At 40.6% G+C, this 25292-nt stretch overlaps 1 protein-coding gene across 1 annotated transcript; it reads right to left on the bottom strand.

The window, feature by feature from the left end:
- On the bottom strand, positions 1-25148 carry LOC123033985 (glutamate dehydrogenase, mitochondrial-like). Its single transcript, XM_044450973.1, has 12 exons — positions 24662-25148; positions 21436-21516; positions 15443-15498; positions 14488-14551; positions 13221-13315; positions 12775-12954; positions 7724-7861; positions 7316-7453; positions 6130-6210; positions 2600-2815; positions 385-447; positions 1-117 (listed from the first exon to the last, which is right to left on the bottom strand). The coding sequence occupies exons 1-12, from the start codon at positions 25146-25148 to the stop codon at positions 1-3; spliced, it is 1716 nt and encodes a 571-aa protein (XP_044306908.1).
- Between the last annotated feature and the right edge of the window lie 144 nt (positions 25149-25292).

Here is a 25292-nt window from a genome sequence, read left to right as displayed (position 1 = left end):
TCAATAGGTGAAACTTGACTCACTGTAAACCTTAAAGACCTTTTCAATGGCGCACACATAGGCAGCAGTTCTTTGGTCCAAACCTAGGTTGTACCTTGTGGCTACATCCATGATTTGCTAGAAAATAAAGCACAGATATAAACAAACATCATTCCTGTACTTTCATACTAAGCCAAACATTCAAAGGTGGTTGTTACAAGAAATCTGGTTAGGGCGCCAATGCAGCAATGAGGACTATTTTGATAATGTTATAATAGATATTACAGAAGCAGATATACAGTTAAAAAGAGTCAGAGAACTCTCAGTTTGTGAAAATGAGGGCTTGCCTGGTATTGTTTACAAACATAATGAATCAACAGAGAAGTGGAATGCAAGGGCACCTACCCTAGCTGAACGTTCCATGGTGAAAGCTAGACCTGAGTGCACAATATCTTTCTCTGACGCACCCTGTAAGAAAATACAATCTTGAGAAGCATGCGGTACAATATTGCCATTTACAAGGGGTGTGCACAGATCACAAGAGTTGTCCCCAATTCAGCATTTCAACAAATCATCTGATTTGAAAGCTGCTCACTTCAGTTCAAGTTCAAACCCAAGCCCTCAATCAAAAATCCAGATTGTCATGTCAACCATTAACTAACACTGGAAATCAAGAAACAGCTATACCTTTTCTCTGTTTTCCAGATTTGAATGAAATCTGCTACAAAAGCAGTCCTTTATGAGCAGCCTACACCTGTCAATTATGAGGCAAACATGTGCACAAGGGTTTGTGCTATGCACATTTAAATTTTTCAAAGGAAGTCATTATTTCTTGACAGAACTGGATGAAATTTGCAGGGATCGTTGCCCATTCTGAGGGTTCTAGCCATCTGTCAAGGATCAGATGAATAGATGCAGATAATTTTGTGGAACAGCAGTTTAGGAGTTGAAAGGGGTGGGGGCAGGTAGGCAGGCATTTATCTCATTTTCCTTTACATTTCCTTTAGGTGACTATTATGAAAATGATATATAGTACAAAGGTGGCTCTAGTTAAGAAACATGCAAAATTCTGAATATGCTGTGTTTTTCAAATTTGGGGCAGGGGGAGTAAGTAGTTCACTTTGACTTCTCCTTGGGTTTGTTTGTTTTTGTTTTTTTTTAAATTTCTATGAAAACAGTATATGTCACAGAAATGTTCCTAAGTGTGCAACCTGCAAAAATTCAAGAGGAGGTGTGCAGGGTGAAAAACAGTTGAAGATTTTTTTTTTTTTTGTTTTCTCTCAATGGGCACCAATGTCACAGGAAGTGCAACCAACCAGGGGTGGGCGATGGATGTGGAGCACATACAGTGGCAGAGATGGGACTTGAACATTAAACATTTTGCATGCACCCAGTGTTTTACCCTCCCAGGTCCTATAAATACCACCAAGCTTATTTTAATGTTCCTGATCCTGGGAGAACGAACTAGTAAAAAGCACTAAACACACTAAAATTCTGTGGTATTTCATCCCTCCCCAAACCACAGGGATTAGAAACTAAAGGTACAGTTCACAAAACTAGCCCCCATTCTTCCCACAACTCCCCATACTAGGATTTTCCTTATATGGAGAGCCTTCAGAGAGAAGTATTAATTTCAGAGATATGTTGTGATGTCTGTGTCTCTCCAAATCTTTAAACAAGGTCAAATCTGAATTTGGTCTGTCTCAAAGGAGTCCTACTTTGATTCAAGCATTTCCTGAATCTGTGCAAATCATCCCATTTAGTTCTGGATTCTAGCAGAACTGATGTACACCATTAATATTTACATAATGCTATCAATCCCTTACAGTAGGGTAATTTTTGTGGTGAGATGGATGGATGGATGGTGTGGTAGACTTGGACTTTAAGCCAGGACAAATTACAATCAGTTTAATTTATTTACAGTGGCAATTTATATGGTTTGGGACCACAATATCTGATGGAGTGCATCTCTCCACTTGAATCTACCTGGACACTTTGATTAACATCTGACATTTTCCAACTGCCACCTCTGAGGGAAGCTCAAAGGATGGCAACAAAGGAACGCTCCCCACAATTATGCAATGATCTCACCAATAAGGCCTACCTACTACCAAACCTGTCATCTTTTTGGTGCCATGTTAAGACTGCCCTCTTCTTGCAGGCATTTATGGTACTTAATGACAAAATTAGGCATTTATGCAAACTGTTTTTAACAAGTCTAGTTTGTACTAAAATTGTTAAGCTGTTAAATTTTTAGACTGTATATACTGGAAAAATGTCATTTTTAACTGTATTTATAATTCATAATTGTATGAATGTTTGTGAAACAGAAAGCTTCAGGTGTTGGGGTAATGAAATTAACCATATGAAAGGAATGCCCAATGGTTCACCCCGCCCCCCCAGGGGCTGTCTTCAAGGAAAATAAAAACAGCAAGAGTTGAGACTGAACACGCAATCACTATGATTTATCAATTTGATTGTTTTGCTGGGATTATTGCATTTTATTCCATTATTTCTATTTTAGAGTCATTATTTAATATTGTTTATGTGGTGTACCCTGGGTTCTTTATGAAATAGGACGGGATATCAATAAAATAAATCAATGAAGGCTATTACTTACTGACACCCTGGCCTGGAATTCTGGCGTGGGCACAATAGGGATTTCTCCTTCAATTTTCCCAAATTTCCTCTCCAGACTTTGCTGCACTGACATCAGCAGATGGTAGTTAGAATCACGCTCATATTTGAAAGTGAGGCGCCCATAGCTGACATGGTTCAGGTTCTTCAACCACTCGAAGTAGGAAACTGTTACACCACCTGCATTTATATACAAATCCTACCCCAAGAAGACACGTAAATGTTAAGAGTTCTTTGTGACAAACTGGAGAACTATAGACCAGTCAGTCTAACATTAATCCCTGGGAAAATACTGGAGCAAATTATTAAAAATCAGTCTGCAAGCACCTTGAAGAAAATGCAATGATGAATAGAAGTCAACACAGGTTTCTTAAGAAAAAGTCTGCCAAACTAACGTAATCTCATTTTTTTAAACTTGGCAACCACTCAAATGGACAGTGGAAATGCTGTGGACATAATTTACATAGAATTTATCAAAGCATTTGACAAAGTGCCCCATGACATCATGATAAATAAACTAGCCAAAAGGGAGCTCAACAGAACTACTATTAGATGGATCCACAACTGGCTACAAATTGGTCACAGAAAGTTGACCACAGTGGCACCTTCTCAAGCTGGACGCAGGTAACAAGTGGGGTGCCACAGGCCTCAGTGCTCTTCAACATCTTTATGATCTAGATGAGGGAACTATACTTAAATGTGCGTATGACACAAAACTGGGTGGAATAGCTAACACCCTGGAAGACAAAAAGAAGATTCAGAGTGAGCTACACAAGCTAGAATGCTGGGCAGAAAGCAACAGAATGAAATTCAACAGGGACAAATGCCAAGTTCTCCACCTAGGGGGAAAAAACCCAAATGCATCAATACAAGATAAGGAATACTTGGCTCAACAGCACTCAAAAGAAAAAGACCTTGGAAATGTTGTGGACAACAAGCTAAATATGAGCCAGCAATGCAAGCAAAATATGAGCCAGGTGTAAAAGGACAAACACTATTTTGGGCTACATAAATAGAAACATCACTTCCAGAACAAGAGAGGTACTAGTTCCCCTTTACTCTGCACTAGTCAGACTTCACCTGGAATACTGTGTTCAGTTCTGGGCATTCAGGGTTTAAAAAGATACAGAAAGACTAGAAAGGGTTCAGAAGAGGGCAACAAAGATGATCCAGGGTCTGGAAACTAAGCCCCATGATGAGAGGCTGAGAGACCTGGACATGTTTAGCCTCAAGAAGAGAAGACTACGAAGGAATATGATAGCTCCCTACAAGTACCTTAAAGACCGTCACAAAGAAGAAGGGGAAGACCTCTTCTCACTCATCCCTGAATGCAGGACATGGAACAACAGACTTAAATTACATCACACCAGATTCAGGCTAGACACCAGGAAAAGCTTCCTATCTGTCAAGGCAATATGACAGTGTAACCAGTTGCCAAAAGAGCCTGTGAGCCCTCTCACACTAGAGATATTCAGAAAGAAACTGGACAGTCATCTGAGTGGGATGGTGTGACTTGGTATCTTGAACCATCAGAGGGTTGGGCCCGATGGCCTTCTTGGCCCCTTGCAGCCCCACTATTCTATGAATGGAGCTGCAGGAACATAATGCCATCTACTCAGAGACATCTATATATCATTTTACTAGCACTTCCTGCTAGCCTCCTCTTCATAAAAGCAGCATGAGCATTTAAAAGCAACATGTGTTTATGGTCAGAGAAAGGCAGAGGGCTGTTTGCCCTAGTCATATGAAATTTTGGATCAACTGGCATTTTTCAAATTGTAAAGCATGGAGAGCATTGGACACTCTTTCATGTACCTTCCTTGGACATAAGAACATATGGAAAGGCATGCTGGATCAGACTAATGGTCCATCCAGTGCAGCACTCCATACACATGGAAGCAAACCAGCTGCCCATAGGATCCCTCAAGTAGGATGACTTTAATGACAATTCACATTCAACTCTTGAGTGTGGGTTATCATGTTGTCTGAACCCAGTCTATAAATCTTCCTACACACTTTCTTCACATTATTCATAATTCTCTACACTTCTATCCTGAGCCCAATTAGTCACCTTTTTTTAAAACAAAGCCCCAAATGTGTTAATCTTTCCTTGTAGGGGTGATGCCTCAACCTCTGGTTCATTTTGGTTGCTTTTCTTTTTAATCTTTCCCAACTCTAAAATATGTTTTATGAGATGGGAGGACTAGAATGATATGCAAAATTCAAACTGCAGTGGCACCAGCGACAGCTTGCAGTCTTTTTTTTTCAATCTTTTTCTTAATCATCACTAGCTTAGAATCTGCTTTTCTCACTGAAACTGCACACTGAGTCAATGTATTCACACCAGCATGACCCGATATATACTTCCTGGTTAATCTCCACTAGTTCAGACTCCATCCATTTTCATACTGACATTGTCCCATATGCATCAATTTCTCACAGTGAACCACATTTGCTTTTTTATCATTCAGTTACTCTCTTTGGGGGGGATCCTTTTGCATTTCTTCTCAGCTTGCTTAAGATTTCATTAAGACAAATAACAAGGTAACATCCACTAACTTGGCCACCATGCTATCAACTCCTGACTCTAGATGAATTATGAATAAAAACAGACCCATTCCCAATCCAGATCCTTAATAGATTTCACCACTTACATTCCTCTATTATCAGAACTGCCCATTTATACTTTGCTTCTTACTGAGCAACCAGTTACTAATTTGCAAGAGGATCTTCATAAGCGCCAAGTCTATTCAGGGTGTGGGACTTTGTCAAAAGCTTTTTGGAAGTTCAAGTATAAGACAGCTACTTGATCATCCTTCTCTACATGCTTGCTGACAAGACTTCTCTGTGAAATGCTGTTACTATTGATCCAACCTTGGTTGAAGGAAACAGATAAATCTGCCATGAGTGCCTTATTCAGAAGACATCTCATTTATTTGGGGATAGCTCTTCAGAATCACAACAGTAAAGGGACCAGCACAGTTTACCTCTTCAGTATTCACTGCTATTGGGCAGTATTCAAATACAATTAGTATTAATATTTATATAGTATTCTCTATTCCAGTTCAACATACATTAAATGACCTCTATAACAGACAATGCATATTTACATTAAAGGAAAAAAGGATTTGACTATAGACAGTGTTCTGATTTTGGTTAATGGAATTAGTTTTTATAAAGCTGGTAAAAACATAGGAAAATAAAAGCAGTATAACAAAGCAAGACACCATCCATCTCAGAATAACTGAAGCCTCTAATAAAAGCACAGGGATCAAGAAGATACTGAACTGGTGCGAGTACCTTGTACATCCAGCTACTACCAGGGTTCTTCACACATGTCTACATCTATAACGGAGCTCAATTTAGTCATGTGTGATTGCTCTTTCCCCATTCTGCCACAAGGGAAAAGATGCTACAGAAGAGAATGCTCAACAGTGGCAGCTTAGTCAGGAGCCCAAGGATCAAGACATGAAATAAGACACACCAACAGAGAAAAGAGTTGTACAGACATACCGGAAGGACAAGTATCTTTCTCTGCAGGAAGATGTCATGGGCTTCTGGAGTTGTGGGGCCATTGGCACCTTCAGCAATGATCTGTAAAGCATAAAAAGATAGCAGGAGGCACCAGAAGAACAACACCTAATATATAAGGAAACCTCAAGCATCTTCCCTGGCAAAAGTATGTGAGCCCAGAGAATGGAAATGAGGCTGTAACAAATTATTTCAAGAACCTACTATATTTAGTACCAATCCATTTATGTTTGGCTATTACAACACTGTCTTTAAAATGGAGGAAAGTCTCATAGAGAATACTATGCTCAACATGCCCAACTCCATCATAATCCCAAAACTATTTCTAAATTGAAAGATCATACAAGACCCAGATATCTTCTATGTCTACAGGTCCACAACCAAAAAAGGCTGTTTCTTCTATTCTTCCACCCAGACCCAGAACTCAAGAGTCCTACCACATTACTCACAACTCCAACAAAGCTGCCATAGCTCTCCAATTCTACCCCTGGCATCTCAGGAGTTTCCAGGAGACTCCAGAATAAATGGCATGATCTGCTGCCTAGGTGTAATGTTATATGGGGAGGAAAACAGGCCTTTATAACCCCTAAACTATACATAAAAGATAATGCCATAATGTGCAGTCATTAAGGAGCCATGACATGCTGCTGCTTTAAAAAAGCAGAACCATCTTGCCCCAAGACCAGTTTTGGGAATTATTATCGTTATCATTATTGATTACACTTATATCCACTTTTTTCCTTTTGCAAGTAATACGGAGGTGTACGTGACTCTCTTCCTCTCCATTTTATTCCTACAATAACTTTTTAGTGTGGGTTAGTCAGAGACAGTGAGTGGCCCAAAGTCACCCAGTGAGCTTTGCAGCAGAGCAGAGGCTAGAATCCAGGTCTCCTAAGAACTGAACCAAAATGACACTATAGCCACTACACGGCACTGACTTTCTGTTAGGGAGTTTACTCCATATACAATGAACACATTTAATCAGCCACCCACTACCCAGCTATCTAGTTGCTGTATATTTAAGTAAAGTATGTAAACATACTTGGCTGATCTAAGCTGTACTGAAAAAGCCTGAACCTTGCTACAGAAACTGGTCATAATAGTTTTATTTCCCCCAGAAATAGAATGAGACCTATGCAGAAAAAGCAGCCCTCTTTCTAAGCAATACCTTTGCTCTGATATTATGAGCATTCGCCTTTGTGAGCTGTTTCTCAATAGCAGCTGCGATGAGGATATCGCAAGGCACCTCAAGAGCATTGCCTTCCAGTTTCTTAGCCTTCGGAAAGCCAACTATGGTGCCATGTTCCTGGAATGAGAAATATGTTTCAGCTTGCCAAGCCTGACAATTAAGGAGAACAGGTATGCCAGTTTTACCTACAATATTAAGCAGCACTTTTTGCTTTTCAGCAGATTGACTACTGGCACTGGTGGGTACACTCACATCAGCCTACTGGAAACCAGTGAATTATTTCATAACCAAAATCTTATGGACCTCTTTGGGCTGCTTACACAAAACTTTTTACAGAGATAAAGCACTCACTAGTGCCTCCACATGTTCCTCTGAGATTCAATATACCTGCTTATAGTCTTGTAGTTCCTTCGGGTCGATCCCATCAGCATTATAGATGGCACCATCTAGCTCCCCAACACATATACAGCGAGCTCCGTAGCGGTGCAAGTATCGCATGGAATGCAGACCCACGTTGCCAAAACCCTGGAAACCAAATTAGAAAGCATGGAGCAAGATTTCAGTCAGCAATAAAACATCTAAGAACTCATTGTTAAGGTCAGTTCTAAACGGTATTAGATAGGTCAATTTGGCATTGGCACGTAGTCTTCTAGGCACAAGTAGTCACCTTTAAAGCTAATCATGACATCCTTAACAAGGAATCAAATGTAGGCTAGAAATTGTGTTTCATTGTTGCACAATAATTCCAGTTATCCTATTTGTCTTCTTTAACATGTTTTTGTTTACCAGAACTGTGTGTTAAATTTAGTGTGGTTAACAGGCAGCATAATGATTAACTAGGCCTTGTTTGGGTGCTGGCTGTACATAAGCTGCCATTCTTCTCCTTGCCCCGTGTAACTTGAAGAACTTTAAGGCTGATGAAGACACTGGCAGAAGGCACTGCTTAGGAAAGGGTTCACTAGAAAATAAGCCAAGACTGAGAGGCCTAGGAAGAGTTTGCTTGCATCGCAAAGCAGTTGAGGCCACAAAGTATGAATGCCCAGCAGCAAGCAATCAGAAGCTCCTTCATATCAGAGCAGAGGTATTAGTGGTTGCCTAACAGGAGAACATATTTCTCTCAAATGGTATGTGTTTCATTTCCCTCCCACTGAACGGATGCCTTAAAAAGAGAAGGTCTGAATTGCCCAGCACAGCTTTTCCATTCTCCCAGGCAGCATTTCCTTTTCTCATCTTAACATCTACAGAAGGAAGCCTCTGTGCTTCAATTATCTGTGTCAACTAGCATCTTAATTTGCTATCCATTTACAAAAGTAATAGTTGTCTGCATGAACTTTTTGAAAGAAACAACTACTGCAGCACAAAAAACTAAACATGCTAACAGGGATAAAAATTTTCCTTAGGATGATGGCAACAGTGGAGGCAACAGTGAAACACACTGCACAATCCATTCTAGTTTAGAAAGCTGCCAGGAAGATAAAAATTATTACAGATGGGAAAGAACTCACAATAGCTGAATTCTTCCTCTTGGAGCAACAATTCGTAACTATTTAGCACCTAACTCATCACCCTCCTCCTGGATTTTGTTCAAGAAAACTGAAACTTGATTTATTAGATCAGAAAAGCAACCCACAAAGACAGCACTCCCTAAAGACTGGAGGGCTTCCCCTCTCAGTTTAATTTTCTTGCTAAGTTAATTAGAGTAAGCGAAGTGCTCGTCAGGGGATTGCTCAGCAAACATAATTCAATAGAGGTGACTTAGAGAGAGCTTCTTGTACAAGCTCAGCACCGCTAGCTATGTTTTTCAACCTGAGGGGAAAAATTGCTTAAGGGACAAACACATTTCTCTAAGATTGAAGAAAAACTGGCAGGTGGCCAGATTAAAAAACCTGCAGACAAATAAATGTCTTAGTAGGAAGGATAGGCATTCTGATGGAAAGTTGGTATCTAAAAGAGGTTCTCCTTGAGCAAAATATTGCTCTTGTTCAATTAATCACACTGCATGCAGTAAGAGACACAATTTCACAAAGTCCAGAGGGGTAGATATGTTATTCTGTTGCAGCAAAAACAAAAATCAAACAATCAACAAAAATACCCTATGAAGAATGCTACATTACAGAGGTAGCCAAACTTGCTCAGTGGAGGAGCCACATATAGTAGATGTCAGGTGTTTGAGAGCTGCAAGACATGAACATTTATCTATCTATCTAGATCAAACAGACATTGCTACAATTATCAATGTCAACTATTTACTGCTAGTTGCAAGTCTACATCTTGGTTGTGAGTCATTGAAAATTTCTGACAAAATCACCTGACTAATTGATCAATATGTATTTCAGCTAATGCAGCTCCACACACACTTACCTAGGAGTAAGCTTCACTGAACACAGTAGGCCTTATCGCTGAGTAATGTTCTGATAGGGCACTGCTGTGCTTTCAAGCCAAAATGACTAAAAACCTTTCAAAGTGTGGCCTTTCTGTTTCTTTTTTAGCTCTGATTATTGATACTGAGCAGCCACACATCGCCAACTTGAGAGCTCGGGTGCAAGACATCACCTGACAGCAGAAGTGACCAGAAATCTCATTGCCAACTGCCATGCTGGAAACTTCAGCAAGGACACAATCCTCCCTGGCATGCGGCTGTCATGCAGTCTCTTCAGCTTGAGTAGGGCCCGTGGAGGAAGCAGCCTGATTTCACACGCCAGCCCCAGGTATCAATTGTGCACCATCTGGCACATCCTGTCCCTTCCCCACTCCATGCCAGAGGTGAATAAAAGGTTTCCCCTTGTCTCCGTGGTCATGTGGCCGGCATGACTAAATACTGAAGTGCACGGAACACTGTTTACCTTCCCACCGAAGTGGGACCTTTTCATCTACTTGCATTTGCATGCTTTCGAACTGCAAGGTTGGCAGGAGCTGGGATGCAGCAACAGGAACTCACCCCGTTGTGCAGATTTGAACCGGTGACCTTTCAGTCAACCAGCCCAGCAGCACAACAGTTTAAACCACTACACCACATGCAGCTTGCAGGCCTCAGTTTGGCCACCCCTGCTGTAGCACATTCAAGATATGGGTAACTAACTGTAACGGGTTGTCACGTCATGTAAACCTCAGCTGCCTCCCACAGGATGGCTTGTTTTCCCTGACAAGCCATGGCTAGTTTCAGGGCTCAACTGACCCCCATTGCACTGCTGTGTTGTCCAAAGCCGGGTGAACAACCCCATGAGTTGCAGGAGACAACAAGCAGATCAAAGTCAGTGTCACTCTGAAGGAGCTGTTGCTAGTTCACTCTCCCCACAGTGCAAATAAAACACTTTTTGCTGAAAATTCAGCTTACCTTCCCACATTCTTTTCCTGGAGATTGCTTTTTGTGATTTCTGTTGTGACAGCAAGTGACAGTCCTCCAAAATGCCCAAGGCACTCAGTGGAAGGGTTGTCACTGTTTTGTCATCCCCCTTTTTTGGTGTGGCAACAATGTGCACAAACGTTTTCAGAATTTTTTCTAGTAATCTGGATTTGCACAAGTGTACAAACCCTGTCTACCCAAAATTTGAAGTCTTGCTTGGTCAATATCCTGGTACATTGCCCACTGTTAAAGCAGGCAACATCCATAGTCATTGACAAAACCAAGTTTTAAATGTTATTTTGCTCACACTTGACAGCTGTCAAACACAAAACCAAAGCACAAAAAGATCTCTGTTTGTGAAAGGGTATAGCAACTACATTGCTCCTGCTCCCTCAACAATGAGATCCTCTAGGTTTTACGTTTGAACCTATTATTAGGCTTTTCCAGCTTTTTGAGAGTGTCCAGATGCTTGGGAAATTGGAAAAAAGCAACTCCTCTATTTATAGGAACATTTTCAACAGCTGTCAAAAGTAAGGGCTCCTTTTAAAAGAGGGGTTTTGACAGGGCCAAAGGATTTTTTTTAAAAGAATAATATATATAGCCCTGAAATCTTTCTATGACTTTGTAAAAGAATTCTATTTAGCCCTGTCAAGAAAACAGCTTTAAAGGAAACCCTTGTCTTTGATGACTATCAAAAGTGAGTACTCCTGTAACTGGGATGGGCTGCACTTTTCTGTACATCTTAGAGCCTTAAGAAAGGGTGAAAAAGTGGAGAACTAACCAGGGAGACAGATATTATGAGGTGAGTCAAAGCTAGTTCTTCTCTATTTCCAAACTTTACATCCTTGTACAGAAGTGATATATTATCCATTACACATTTAAAAATATGAAGCAAGCAATTCTTCCAACTTTAATAATAAAAATCAGGAGCTTTAAATCAGTTTGGTGCATCCAATAGGTATCTGGCATCTGGGAGATCTGGCCATGTACTCATGGTAACTATGGCAGATCACTTTCTCTGTGGTTGTTTTCCTATTTATTAATATAATCTCATCTATATCCCATCTATTATTTAAATACTGACAAGAATATATGAAAACTATTTTCTTAAATATAGAACACTGCAGATAAATACCAGATAATAACCTGGAGTATTTTTAAAAAGTTGCACAATTTCAATATTCTTAGTGTCATAGTATGAAATAACATGGAAATATGTACCTCACTTGTATTGCTTGCTAGTTGCAAAGTTGCGTCCCACCCATCACGACCCCATCAACAACACTCCCCCAGGCCTTCCTGTCCTCCACCATCCCCCGGAAACCACCTAAGCTCACACCAACTGCTTCAGTGACTCCATCCAGCCACCTCATCCTCTGCCATCCCCTCCTTCTTTTGCCATCTATTGCTCCCAGCATTAGGCTCTTCTCCAGTGAGTCCTTCCTTCTCATTAGGTGGCCAAAGTGTTTGAGTTTCATGTTCAGTATCTGGCCTTCTAAAGAGCAGTCAGGGTTGATCTCCTCTAGGACTGACCGGTTTGATCGCCTTGCAGTCTAAGGGACTCGCAGGAGTCTTCTCCAGCACCACAATTCAAAGGCCTCAATTCTTCGGCACTCAGCCTTCCTCACTTGTATAATATATATCAATTTATTCATTAATCATTTATCTCATAATTTTCATATTTTTCTCATATTTTTCTGAGACACTCCTTAGCTGTAGCAGACTAAACCTCACCCTAATAGCAGGCTATAACCATCTTTGTAGTAACAGACAATTCAGGAAATTGTGTACTAAAGTTTAACTTACCTAACAAAATCACAGGAGTTTACAGTGCCATAATATATAACTTTTGTTCCAGTAGCCCCAAATATAAAAATGGAACAGTAGAGACTTAAATCATAGAACTGTTATGAAAAGAAACACCACAAGCTGAGCAGTACTATGCTGGTTTATACTCACCTGGGCACACACTATCCCTGAAAAAAATATCTTAAGTGTAAGCCCCCATTTTTAGGTATCCCAAGCAACTAGGTTTTCTTTTTCCAATCCTGAAAATAGATGATATTCTACCTTTACAGTTCAGTTTAGTTTTTACCTGCAGTACAAATGTTTTGCCAGAGAAGCCAGTTTTGAGGCCAATGAAATCCATGTACGTTTTGCTGTTGATGTAGTTTTCAATTCCATGTAAAATTCCACGGCCTGTAGCAGAGATTCGTCCATGGATTCCTCCCTGACTGATGGGCTTCCCTGTCACACAAGCATAGCAGTTGATATCCTACAATTCACAATATGAAACATTTGATGAAAAGACTGTCTCATCTTGCACATTTACTATACAGAACAGCAGACATACTGTCTCCAAAGATACACATAGTTAAGCAATTCAAAAAGATAAAATATGGTAATTTGCTAAGTAGAGCTACATCAGTAGCATTCCCACAAGCGAAGACCATTGCAGTAAAATAGTATCCAAGCTGTAAAAAAGTTGTTTTTTCAGGAGCAACCACGAATTGAGATTTTTGTATGAACAGTCAACATTACCCTGTTTCCAAGAGTGTTGGTATAAGTATCAGCAATCCAGGACATCTCCCTTTCTCCTGTACTGATGTCGGGGGCAGCTACATCAATTCCAGGACCTGTCAGAGACAATAGCTCTAGGAAATCACCTTTCTTCATCACATTATACTAATCAGAGAGGTCAATTTTTTGATAGATCTGTTCTACCCGATACTCATAAATGTTGGAGAGACTGCAGACCTTTATAGTTTGAAATTGGTAGAGGGCAGAAACAAAAAGCTTTTCTATAGATTACTATAGGGAAATGTATCATGAGCTGAAGAGCTCATACATTAGGCCTCATAAGTCTCATAATTTGTAAGTTGTGTGCACCAACACAAGGGATGTCACAAAACTAGAGAATGCAGAAATATTGTACCTATTCTGTAATACTGTTACCAACTCATTCTAATTTGAAAAATATGAATTCATCCTTCAAAGACATGAAAATCAAGAAACTGAAGAACATTTAATTTTAGGCATCTTAGAGTGAGTGGTATCTTGTGCATGTTTATTCAGAAGTAATTCCCACAGGACTAGAACTACTAGTAGATTACACAGGACAGTAGCTTTTTTCTTTGTATCTTTCAGCATTTGAGAAAGATATTTTTGAAACAATGTGGATCAGAAAAGTAAGGCTGAACTAGTTCAGTGTCAGATAAGTGGTGCAGAATCAGTTTTATTCTGTTAAGAGTGGATATAGCAGAAATATGCAGGGAACATTCTGACCACTGGAAATCTTATTTCTATCATATGAGTGTCTTCTGTGATGTCAGTAGTTATTTCCAACATACTCCAGGGGTAGCGGATATAAGGTCCTCCAGATGTTGATGGACTCCAGTTCCCATGAACTTTAACCAGCATAGCTAATGACCAGGGATTATGGGAGTTATAGTCAAGCAACATCTGAGGATCCACATGTTTTTCAAACCTGATATATTCACAGCTGTTAGGATTTTAAAACATTTTAATGAAACTGGATATTCACAGAAACAAGAATTCTGCATTGAAAACCAAATTCTGTACCTTTTCTGTCTTAGCACAGCTGTTTCTAACCCTGGTTAAAGGATGGGTGAGAGAACCAAGATTTTAGTGTGTCTATTAGCCAGCCCTGCACAATCTGGCTTCCAGCTTTGCTCCAGAAATGGAAGGTGTTGATATCATTCACAGATCCTCTTGCCTATGGGAAGTCTGTAAACCAGTCATTTTTAATGCAACCCTGAAGGAAAAATTGCAAAAGAGGTACCCTTACCTATAAATCCTTTCTTGGCCAATTCTATTGTGAATTGTCTTGTTATTTTCTCCAATTCATTCTCCTGCATAAGAGTATTAACATAGAACTGTTACTATTGTCTCTTGCAAGGATGCTAACAACTGAACAAGGTACAGAGCTATGGCATCCAAATTAAATCAGGTAGTTTTTGCAGAGATATGCTGAATTCAGAGGAGACGAATGCCTTTTAACATGGGTTCTCTGCCATAAGGGACCCTCTAGGGCTTAACAGCTGGCTTTAAGTGTCTTTCTATTCTGTATGCAAAAATTAATGCTCATTCCTTCCCATTTCACCTTTAACAATGACCACTCGTGTTCTCTGTCACCCACCTACTCTGTTAATGGGATAAACCAGCTCCAATTCTGTAACACTGTGTTTTATCACCTGTTTTGCAGAACAAACTGGTAATCAAAATTTGGTGTTTGTTATCTTTCCCTCACTAACAAGGTATCTCTGTGCAGCCACTGGGTAAGCAAGACTCAAAGCAAATTCCTGATGTCTACCTGGCACTAAGGACTAGTTTGCACATTACAAAAAGCTTCCACTTGACGTGTTGAAAGTACCCTGCTATAACTGCAGGCATAATCCATACAGAATATGAACCAAGTCTCTTATAAATATAGCCACAGCTTGTCTAAGTGAACCTGCGACTACAATAATTGAAAAGTAACTATAATAATTGCAAGAACTGACACAAGGAAGTTGTGACTCTATCTGTTCAGGGCTTGTTCCACATATACAAGAGTTCTTCATGTAAATATAATTCCCAATGAGCAGTTACAAGTTCTTTCATAATGCTTCTGAATCAGCTTCAAGACTCACTCACATCTGGAAGATGGTTATTTAGTAAACTTTTGAAATATACCTGGAAGCAAGTTGGCAAAGTATTCCCACAACTACCCCTAGAGTGAAAAGGAAAGAATATACACTTACTGAGTAATTCTTTGGATCAATAGATACACCAGCCTTAGCACCACCAAAAGGAACATCTGAAAGATGCCAGACAAATCAGCAATAGCCCATCTCTCCTCCTTGCTCCTAATTTATCCAAACTGAAGTGCAGTGAGAGCAACTACTTTAAGAACTATGGAGACTGTTTTAGTTCAAAATTAAAATCTACTCTTTTCATAATGGTTCCATGTAAGGAAATACTCCTAAAATAATGTTTAAGAAACAGCAATTAGATTATATTAAAAATAGATATAATGGCATTGCTACAGCTTGGAAAAATTCAGGCTTTGTTATAACTTTTGAGGAAAGCAATTCTAAAGCTCGGATATGACCACCAAGAACATTTACGCTTCCTGCTGACACACAATAAGGGTTTCCTCAACTGGCAGCAGTATGTTGCTGTACTGTAGAGCAAAAGCCCAACGAATTTCTCAAGATAGGAGGGAAATTTCTATTTCACAAGCTTCTCCTTAGCTCACAGATCACCAGACTGATGCAAAACACACTATTCTAAAACCTGCCCATTCTGTCACACAGTCATACTCGCCCTTCCAGTTCTTGTAGCCCCTTGTACACAAGAAAACATCCTGCCCCAACAACAGCTTTTCATTACTCCTGGTAGATAAAACAGCTCTACTTGGAATCCCCTGCTCCCACTATGCTAACTTATCTCTTTCAACATCATAAAGACACACTCCCATGTCTATGTACAGATGGAGTCCAAGAAATCCCACTGGTAGTACTGGCATGTCCCACCCAACATTGGCTACTGAGTCACTTGCTACTGACTTCAATTAGTCTAGGTTACAGAAGCAGTGCCACTTTCTGACCAGTGTTGTAGTATGCCACTCTTAAAAGGGTCAGTTGCTATGATCTATAAGATTTCAATCTATCTTTTCAGGCTCCCCGTCAATCTGTCTACAGGTCTGGAGTGCTTGCTAGGAGGGTGGACAGATTGGTGATTCTGTTGGTGTGGCACCCACCCTGCTGCTCAACAGACTCCCAATCTCAGCTGACAGATGGTCTTGCAGATGATGCTGCTGTCTCCCAGTCTATCGATCTTGGGGGATACCCGGCCACCTTGACTGGGATGGCTCAGGATTTCATGGACTCTGTAACAACCATATGACTGTCCCAACATGTCACTGGCGCAACACATGTATTGGAGCACCCTTTGGAACTTTTTTTTTCAGTTGGGCATGGGGATGATCTGAATGTGGAGGATTTTGATTCCCTTGGTCCCTTTGTCAGAAAACCACTGTTGAGGTTTAGACTGATGAAAGCTTTCCCCTCTGCAAGGGTGGGGGAACCTTTAAGATGCTCCGTCCTTGGAGGCTAATGGGTTCAGAGAGTTTGCAGAAGACTCTTGAGGTTTTTCCAGCTGATATAGTTAGTGGTCCTGATGAAACCCTGGTGGATCTTTGCAACACAGAAATGACCCAGGCAGTTGACATGATCACGCCTGAGCACTCTCTCCATAGTATAGCTTGTATTGCCCCATGGTACACCCTGGAGCTGAGAGCAAAAGTGAAACAGGAGAAGGCTGGGGTGCAAATTCTTAGTGGTGGCAATTGAGCCCTGGTATATGCCTATAATCAGTTATATGTAGGGGCAATAAGAGCAGCAAAGAAACAGATCTAACTGCCTCTGTTCAATCTTCTATTTGCTGCTCAGTGGAGCTTTTCAAAGTTGGTCAGGACCTAGTATGTACTGGCCCCAAGAATGTTGTAGACCCATCTGAGGTCTGCTGTAACATACTTGCTATGTTCTTCCAGGGAAAAAATCTCTTGAATTCATCAGGCCTTAGACTCCAGTGTTACAGCAGTTGAATCTGGTGAGGTTCCCAGAGAACAGCCTGATCATTTTATTGGATAGGTTTCAATTGGTGCAGCTTGAGGATGTTGGCAAGGTGCTTTGACACATTCATTCAACTATCTTTATTCTAGATCCTTGCCTCTCTTGATTAATAAAAAAACAGCGGAGAGGGAATTGCTAGCTGAGCCAGGGAGATGACTAATGCTTCCTTGAGAGAGAGTGTAGTCCTGTGCCACCTGAAAGAGGCACTGGTGAGGCCACTCTGTAAGAAGTCCTCTCTGAACCCAGAACACCCTAAAAACTTCACGCCGGTGGCAAATGTTCCCTTCCTGAGCAAGGTTCTTGAGTAGGTAGTAGCCAATCACCTTCATGCACTCTTGCATGAGACTGAATATATGGATCCACGTGAATCAGGGTTCAGATCTGGTTTTGGCATGGAAACAGCTTTGGTTGGCCTCTACAATGATCAGTTTTGAGAGAAACGGGGAGTGCAACCATGTTGATACTCCTGGATCTCTTAGTGGCTTTCAATACCATAAACCATAGTATTCTGGGAGCCTGTCTGAGTTGGGAGTGAGTGGTACTGCATTACAATGGATCTTATTTGGATGGCCAGCTCCAGGGGTGGTGCTTGGGGAATACTGCTTAGTCCCATGGATTCTCCAGTATGGGGTTTCTCAGGGGTTGGTCTTATCCCCCATGCAGCTAGATGAAGCTGCTGAGTGGGGTCACCTGGGGTTCTGGACAGTGGTTGTCAGTACACTGTGGACATGCAGCTCTATGTCTCCATCAGGCAAGGCTGTTGATGTGCTAAGCTGGTGTCTGGTTGCAATAATGGATGAGATGAGGACTAATAAACTGACAAGACTGAGATACTTTTGGTAGGTAGTCCCTCTGACCTTGAGTGGGTAATCAGTCTGTTCTGGATAGGGTTGCACTACTGCTAAAGGAGCAGGATTTGCAGCTTGGGTGTGCTCCTTGATCCATCTTTGTCACTTGATGCTCAGATGGCCTCAATAGCACAGAGTGCCTTCTATCAGCTTCAGCCCAGCTACCCCTATTTGGAAAGGGATAGCCTCATTTCAGTAATCTAGTCTCTGCTAATGTCCAAACTAGATTACTGCAATGCAATCTATCTGGGGCTGCTTTTGAAGACTGTACAGAAGCTGCAGCTTGTGCAAAATGTGGCAGTCAGATTAATAACTAGGACCAAAAGGTCTGAACTTATAATACCAATGCTGGTCTATTGCATTGGCTGCTTCTGTTTCCAAGCACAATTCAAGGGGGTGCTTTTAACCTATAAAGTGCCACACACTTTAAATGTTAATACCTGATGTAACACCTCTCTCAACCTCAATCTACCCAGATCCTATGGTCTTCATCTGGAGCCTTCCTCCAATTGCCACCTCCAAGGGAGAACCAGAAAAAGGCAACAAGGAAATGGTAGCCCCACACAATCGTGGTCTCCTTACTAATGCCCACCTGGTGTCAACATGGTGATATTTTCAGCATCAGGTTAAAACTGCCCTCTTTCCCCAGGCATTTAATGGCATATGACGCATTATGTCTGTTTTAATTAGGACTGGCTTTTCATGGAAATATTCAGATGTTAAAACTGTTTTATATGTTTGTATATTGGAATGTTTAGCTATTTTAAATTTGCACATTGAAATTTTATACTGTGTTTTATTGTTTCTTTTGTATTTCATTAATAATTCTGAACTACCCAGAGAGCTTTGGATACTGGGTGGTATAGAAATAAAATATATAAATAAGAGTACTCATATGTAGAAAATTTGTTTTCCAATGTTCTCCTACACTCTATTGAGGAACAAAAAGACCCATAATTTATATGAAGACCCTCCCAGGTTCATTTCCTAGCACAAGAGTTCCTAATGTGGTACATACCAGCACTATGACACCCCACAGACACCCCCACAATAATCATGACTGGTTCTCCTTTTTAAAATATATGCACATTGATTTGTAAAAAATGCCTACAACTTTCTAGCAATTATACATAGGCTTTAACAAAGGTTATCCAAACAGCCAAGTAAGAATTTATTTGAAATTGGCATCCATATGCCACCTGTTCATACATCAAAAGCACTGTACGGTCTTGTTTGCCATTCCAATTTGGTAATATCAGTCCTTTAGTGGTCAAAAAGGCATAGAAAATCCATTCGCCCTTCTATTTATTTATTTCCATGAAGCAAGTAAATTAAAAAACTGTATACATCAGTGAATCTTATGGGCTGTTTTAGAACAAAATTTATCTGTGTAATAACCTTGTCCCTAAAGAAGCAAGTACTGGACATAGCCAAATGTATATTTAAACAATACATTTTGCACTGCCAGCAATTAGATGTATTTATTTATTTAAGGCTTTTCTAGACCGTCCATCCATAATTAGATAATCCCTTATTAAAGAGATGTAACACTGTCTAATAGATACAGACTAACATTTGTTGTTGAACAAGATACAGCTGAAGATTCATAAACAGTACATGGAGACACCAAAGCAGCAATCTACACATGAGGCATTTTGAGATGGTGCCTGTAGCAGTTTCTCAGATTGCAAGATGCTCCCACGTTATCTCTCTATCCCCTTCCAGCACAGACTGTTCAATAACTCACTTGCTCCTTTTGTTGCTGCCCCAGACTCATTACCATCTTCCCTTGGTGAAAGTGGCGAAAGGGTTCTGATTCAGACTTAGAGATAGTTCAGTTAAATTTGACCAACCAATGTGACCTATTCTACCATCTCTCCTTATAACCACAGACTCACAGTCTTGGTGGGATTTCTGAGAGAGCATTCAGACCAGCACCCTATCCCCTAATCACTTTACACCATTTTCTCACCACCCCTACATTATCAGCTCAAGGTTTACCAACAATACCAATTCCATTGCACTTTGTAAATGCTTCAGACTGTGGGACTAAATGTCACAAAATAAGATACTTTTTTCATTTCTAGGGTATTTTTTCCCCCATTGGAATGACGTTTTGCAATTCCTTTAAGAGTTAGGTTTCCTCCATCTCTTTCTCTCTCCCTCTCCTCCTCCCTCCTGTGTGTGTGTGTGTGTGTGTGTGTGTGAGAGAGAGAGAGAGAGAGTGAGAGACAGACAGACAGACAGACAGACAATGGATGGTAAGCTATGATGAGAGAAAATACGATGGGGTGGGAGGAAGCTGGCTAGCAAAGGTTAGAAGATAAAAGAAGAGTTTACTTTCTGTCACCGAGGTTTCTGTCAGTGGTAAAAATTATGAGTTCAAAATAGCTGGTTAGTGAGTTGGAGCTCAGATCTTACCTCTGACTTATACTCAGCCTTTTGAGCAGGTTACTAGTACTTTGTGACTAGTCATGCATCCTGTTGCAGCCATTTTGTGACCATAACGTCTGACAGAATGCCTCTCCCTCCTAAATCTGCCCAGTCAATATGGTCAACACTTGAAGCCTTCTTCAAAGTACCACCTCCAAGGGAGACTCAGAGGATGGCAAAAAGAGAGTGGGACTTCTCAGTGATGGCCCCTCATTTATGAAATGGTCTCCTCACTGAAGCCCACCTGACATCAATGCTCCCACTTTTTGGCACCAGGTTATGACTTCCCCTACTCCCAGCAATTTAGTGTTAGGCAGTGACATATGACAGGGCATTTATGTGAGCTGTCTTTTTACTGTATCTAGTATTTAAATAATTTTAGCAGTTTAAATAGCTCTAAATGTTGTATAATGAAATATCATGTTTATTCTACTATCTGTATTTGTGCTTTCTAATTCTATGAATTGTTGTGTACTATCCAGGCATCTTTGTCTACTGGGCAGTAGAAAACTGAAATAAATAAAAGCCTAGGACAATTTCTCAAACTATCAAATGTACTCACATGCCCCAAAAGATTATTTACCTGACAAATATTAGCATTTGCTATTCTAGAGGGAGAAAGAAGGGCTGGAAAGATAAGAATTTTGCAAGTGTGTCTCAAAAGGTGGGTCCTAGTAAAAATAGGTCCCAATAAAAATGTGTGAGAAGCATTGGCATACTATCTTTCTGAGATATGCACAAGCTCTCACATGAATCCCATCACTAGTATATTTCAACAAGGCCACCCCTAGCTTGCTCACCATATCCTAGCATTTTACCCTTACAAGGGTAACTTACCCACCACTGCACATTTGTATGTCATCAAAGCAGCAAGGGCTTTTACTTCATTAACACTAACTGACTCGCTGTAACGAATCCCTGAGGAAGGTAGAGAAAAACAAACAGGGATTTAGTCAATATATACACAACACAAATTTACCAATTGATTTACATTTATTTGTAGCCGTCCCTACCTATTCTAGTTCTAAGAACTCTGCACAGCACATATAAACACTGTTTATTGTTCCTGGTGGTTCTGAAACTCCATCTTTAGATAGAGGTTGTTGTACTGGTATTATCACTTTGTGAAAATGCATTCCCATAAATATAAGGCAGCTCAGGCATTATAATTTGGCTTGAGTTATCTGGAGAGATAAATTTTTATTTATTCCAGCCACAAGTCATCACAAAATAAAATAAAGTGCAGAAGCAGCCAATTGGAATTATCTGCTCCAAAGTCACCTTAGTTTACTCACATTCCTCCTTGCATGGCACACTGATGATTAATGAAACTCATGTGTTGATGGATACTCCAGCAAAAAGAGAGAGCAAACAGGGAGACCCAGTGGCTCTTTACTATTTATCAGTGAACATAATAGTCCCTGGTGTTTCTATTCCCCCACCTGCAAACTTGTTAGCTGGCAAAAAGGTATGCTCATATACTTGATGGTATAGCACTTTAAAAATCTTTAATACTGGGTAAATCTGCAATGAATTGAAGTTATGATCAATAAACAAAACAGTGTTGTATATACTCCAATTTCTTCCCACATATTGAGGGATGGAAGGGCCCATGGCTTCCAAATGCCTATATTTTTTCATATATCTTTTGCAATGTCCTTCAATCACTGTTTAACAGACAGTAGTGCCTTTCCACTGAGCTAGATGGTAGCATTAGCCAAGCAAAAGAAAAGAAATAGAGTGCAGTGGCATGCTACATTTCAAAGAGATCTATTTTCACTATTTTCCTTCCATTCCCATTTGTAAGCAGGATGTCCTAAAGTCAACTGCCTGTTTTCGAAATCAACAAATTAGATAAAAGAAATGTGTTTATATATTTATTAAAAATTCTTGTATGCATCTTTCTTTACAACTCTAAGCAGTTTATAAGCATATAAAATTGAAATGCAACTACTATAAAATAGGCAGCAAAAACTGAAACTCTTTTAAGTTAAATGGCAACAGGAAAAAAGAGAGGCAAGTTCAACCACAGACTTGACTAAAAGTAGTGAGTTTTACAATCCCTCTGAAAATTCAATAGAAAAAGTAGCTTTCATGAAGGTCTTGGAGTCATGTCACCTTCCAGCTGTTGCCATACAAGCCTGTCTTAGAGAATGAAAACATATATATTATTGCAACAATAAACAGTAATTGCATGGAATTTTGCATAGAAATTATTAGGACAATTATCGTAACAATTATTAATTAGGACATTTGGTAACCCACTGTTTAAGAAGTTCCCAGGGAAGGTTACAATAGGTTAAACTTACAATAAAACTTTAATTTGGCCCTAAGTTTTCCTCAAGCCTTTTCAGATGAGAAGTCCAAAAATTCAAAGAAAGGAACAAGGGGTAGGATACTGCATGATGACACAGTTACTAAGGAAGCAACCGTATGTCTAGAAGATGCTATCTGGCTAGCCACTAGAAAAGTAGAGTTCTTGCTGTGATCTTATAAAAACTCTCTGAGGTAGCAGCATCTTTGCATGGCACTTCCCCCAGGCTTATGGTTGGGGCAGTTTTCTGTGCCAATGCCGCTGAGAAGTTGCAGAGGGCTATCTTCAGAGCAGGTGCTGGGTGGGAGAGGCATTCCAGGGGGCATGGAAGGGAGAAGTGAGACACCCCCAGGGAGGACAAAAATCAATGTTTTTTAAATAAAAAATTCAGTTTTTTCATTTAAAAATGGATTCTTTAAATAAAATGCTTCCAGAGGAAAAATCTATCTGAAGATTGTTTTCTATTTATTGTACATTATAGTTCAAAGGTTATTCATCATGAAATAAGAATTAGTTTTTAATTATGTAGCATGAAGGTGTATATTCAAGCAATGTTTAAAAATTTTGGTAAATGAATTCCATTAATCCACCCACAATGTCAAGTTCTTCCAGAGGTTACTGTTAGATTATTGGGCAATTTTCTATCTAGAAGAAATGATCACAGATGCTTGGTTTTACCGTTCCCAAAAATGTGAATTTGTGCCTGCAGGGATCACATGCCTCTTCTTCACAGCCAAAATGTTATAAAATAAACATACGAAGTTGAGAAAAAGACCTTAATCCCATTGTTCCTTTGCAAGTCTATGTACACAGAATCAACCCCTTAAGTGCAAAGTTTCAAACAATTCAATGAATAGAAGACTGATAAGGGGGTGTCAGAAAAGTGGGACCAGAGAGATGGTATAGCTTTGAGGCTAGGACAAGAACACCTTTGGGGCTTGAAAAGGAAATTATCTACTGTGTGAGCATGCTAGAACTGCATCCACTACTGCCCTTATTTCTTTACTGCATTTTTATCCTGCTCTTAGTCAATTATTGCTGCCCATACCTTCTCATACCAGGTAATTAGACTTTTCATGATTTTCCTTTCTGTGAAAGAGGTAGTCTGACTTGAACATGGGAAACCATTTCCTGTTTTACCTCATCCTGCAACCATTCCCAACATTTGTGTTTCGAACCCTGATCCACTGCCCCCATACGATGCTGAGCTGCACAGGTTGTGCCAAACTAAATATACTTGGCCAGTCACATACTTTAGCCTGCTAGCAACTTGATCAACCCCACTTGTTTTTGCAGTTTCACCTTTTCATAAATGGTTACCAGTGTTTGAGGTAATATGCCTAGCAGATCATTCTTTCTGCTTTTAACAAATTCTGCATTAGTCTGTTAAAGCAAATATACATATTCACAGGAGCACACATACAGGCTCATGGCATCCTAAAGACAAACATTCATGATGACATTTATGGACTAAAACTCCGTATATACAGTGAAGCAGACAACTGAAGATAACATTTCATGCATCTAATGAAATGACACCTGGTCCTTAAAAGCTTCTATTACAATATTGTGTGATCCCACGCATATTCTCTTATAGATTCCACAGTCTTCCATGCCACTTACTGGCTAATAAGTTGCTAAGTTTAGAATTGTAACCTGGCTTTTCTGGTCTCTCGAGTGCTACTAAACTCATTTTGCATGTTTGCTTTAAAACCTGTGCAGCAAAGGAAACGCCATGGGCTCACTCACCCCCTTTGCAAGGCAAGCGGTGCTGGCTGTGTTGGGCCCGAAAGCCCTTGATAACTTCCCAACTGCCACTGTCCCTGCGAATGGGGAAGGCCACCTCCAGGACGTGGCCACAATTCCGGATCGTTTCGAGGATCCCGCGAACCCGCTCCTTTCGCTCGTTCTCATCCTTGGGCGTGCGGAGCCGCTCCACCAGCTCCTTCTCAGCAACTCTTGCCGCCCGATCACAAAATGTCTCGACCATGCCCAGGAAGCTGGGCTCCCCGTCAGCCTCCTTCGTGTGTTTCCACCTGCCATGCACGAGCATTTTCCCGCTGCCTCCGCGCAAAACAGGCCCGGCGACGCCGGCTTTCCGCCGTTGCCATGGAGACGCGGCCTGGCCTCCCTGGAGTCCTGCCAGAAGCCTGATCCCCACTTGGGGCTGGCACGGATAGCCTTCCACTGAGGCCGTTTCCCAAAACGCTCCTCGCACCCGCAATAACCACCGCATTTCAAATTTGGGGGGCAGCGAGTGAGGGGGCGCCGCCGTCCCAATCCCAGATAGCACCCATCACAAGAGTGAGGTTCTTGCCTGAGGCGGGAAGCCAACGGCGACAAGCGGTAAGACCGAAAGGGGCACCGATCAGAGAAGCGC

This window comes from Varanus komodoensis, unplaced genomic scaffold, assembly GCF_004798865.1.
Source record: "Varanus komodoensis strain SLA01 unplaced genomic scaffold, ASM479886v1 scaffold6_1, whole genome shotgun sequence".
Taxonomy (NCBI): Eukaryota; Metazoa; Chordata; class Lepidosauria; order Squamata; family Varanidae; genus Varanus; species Varanus komodoensis.
This window is presented reverse-complemented; position numbering and strand designations above follow the sequence as displayed.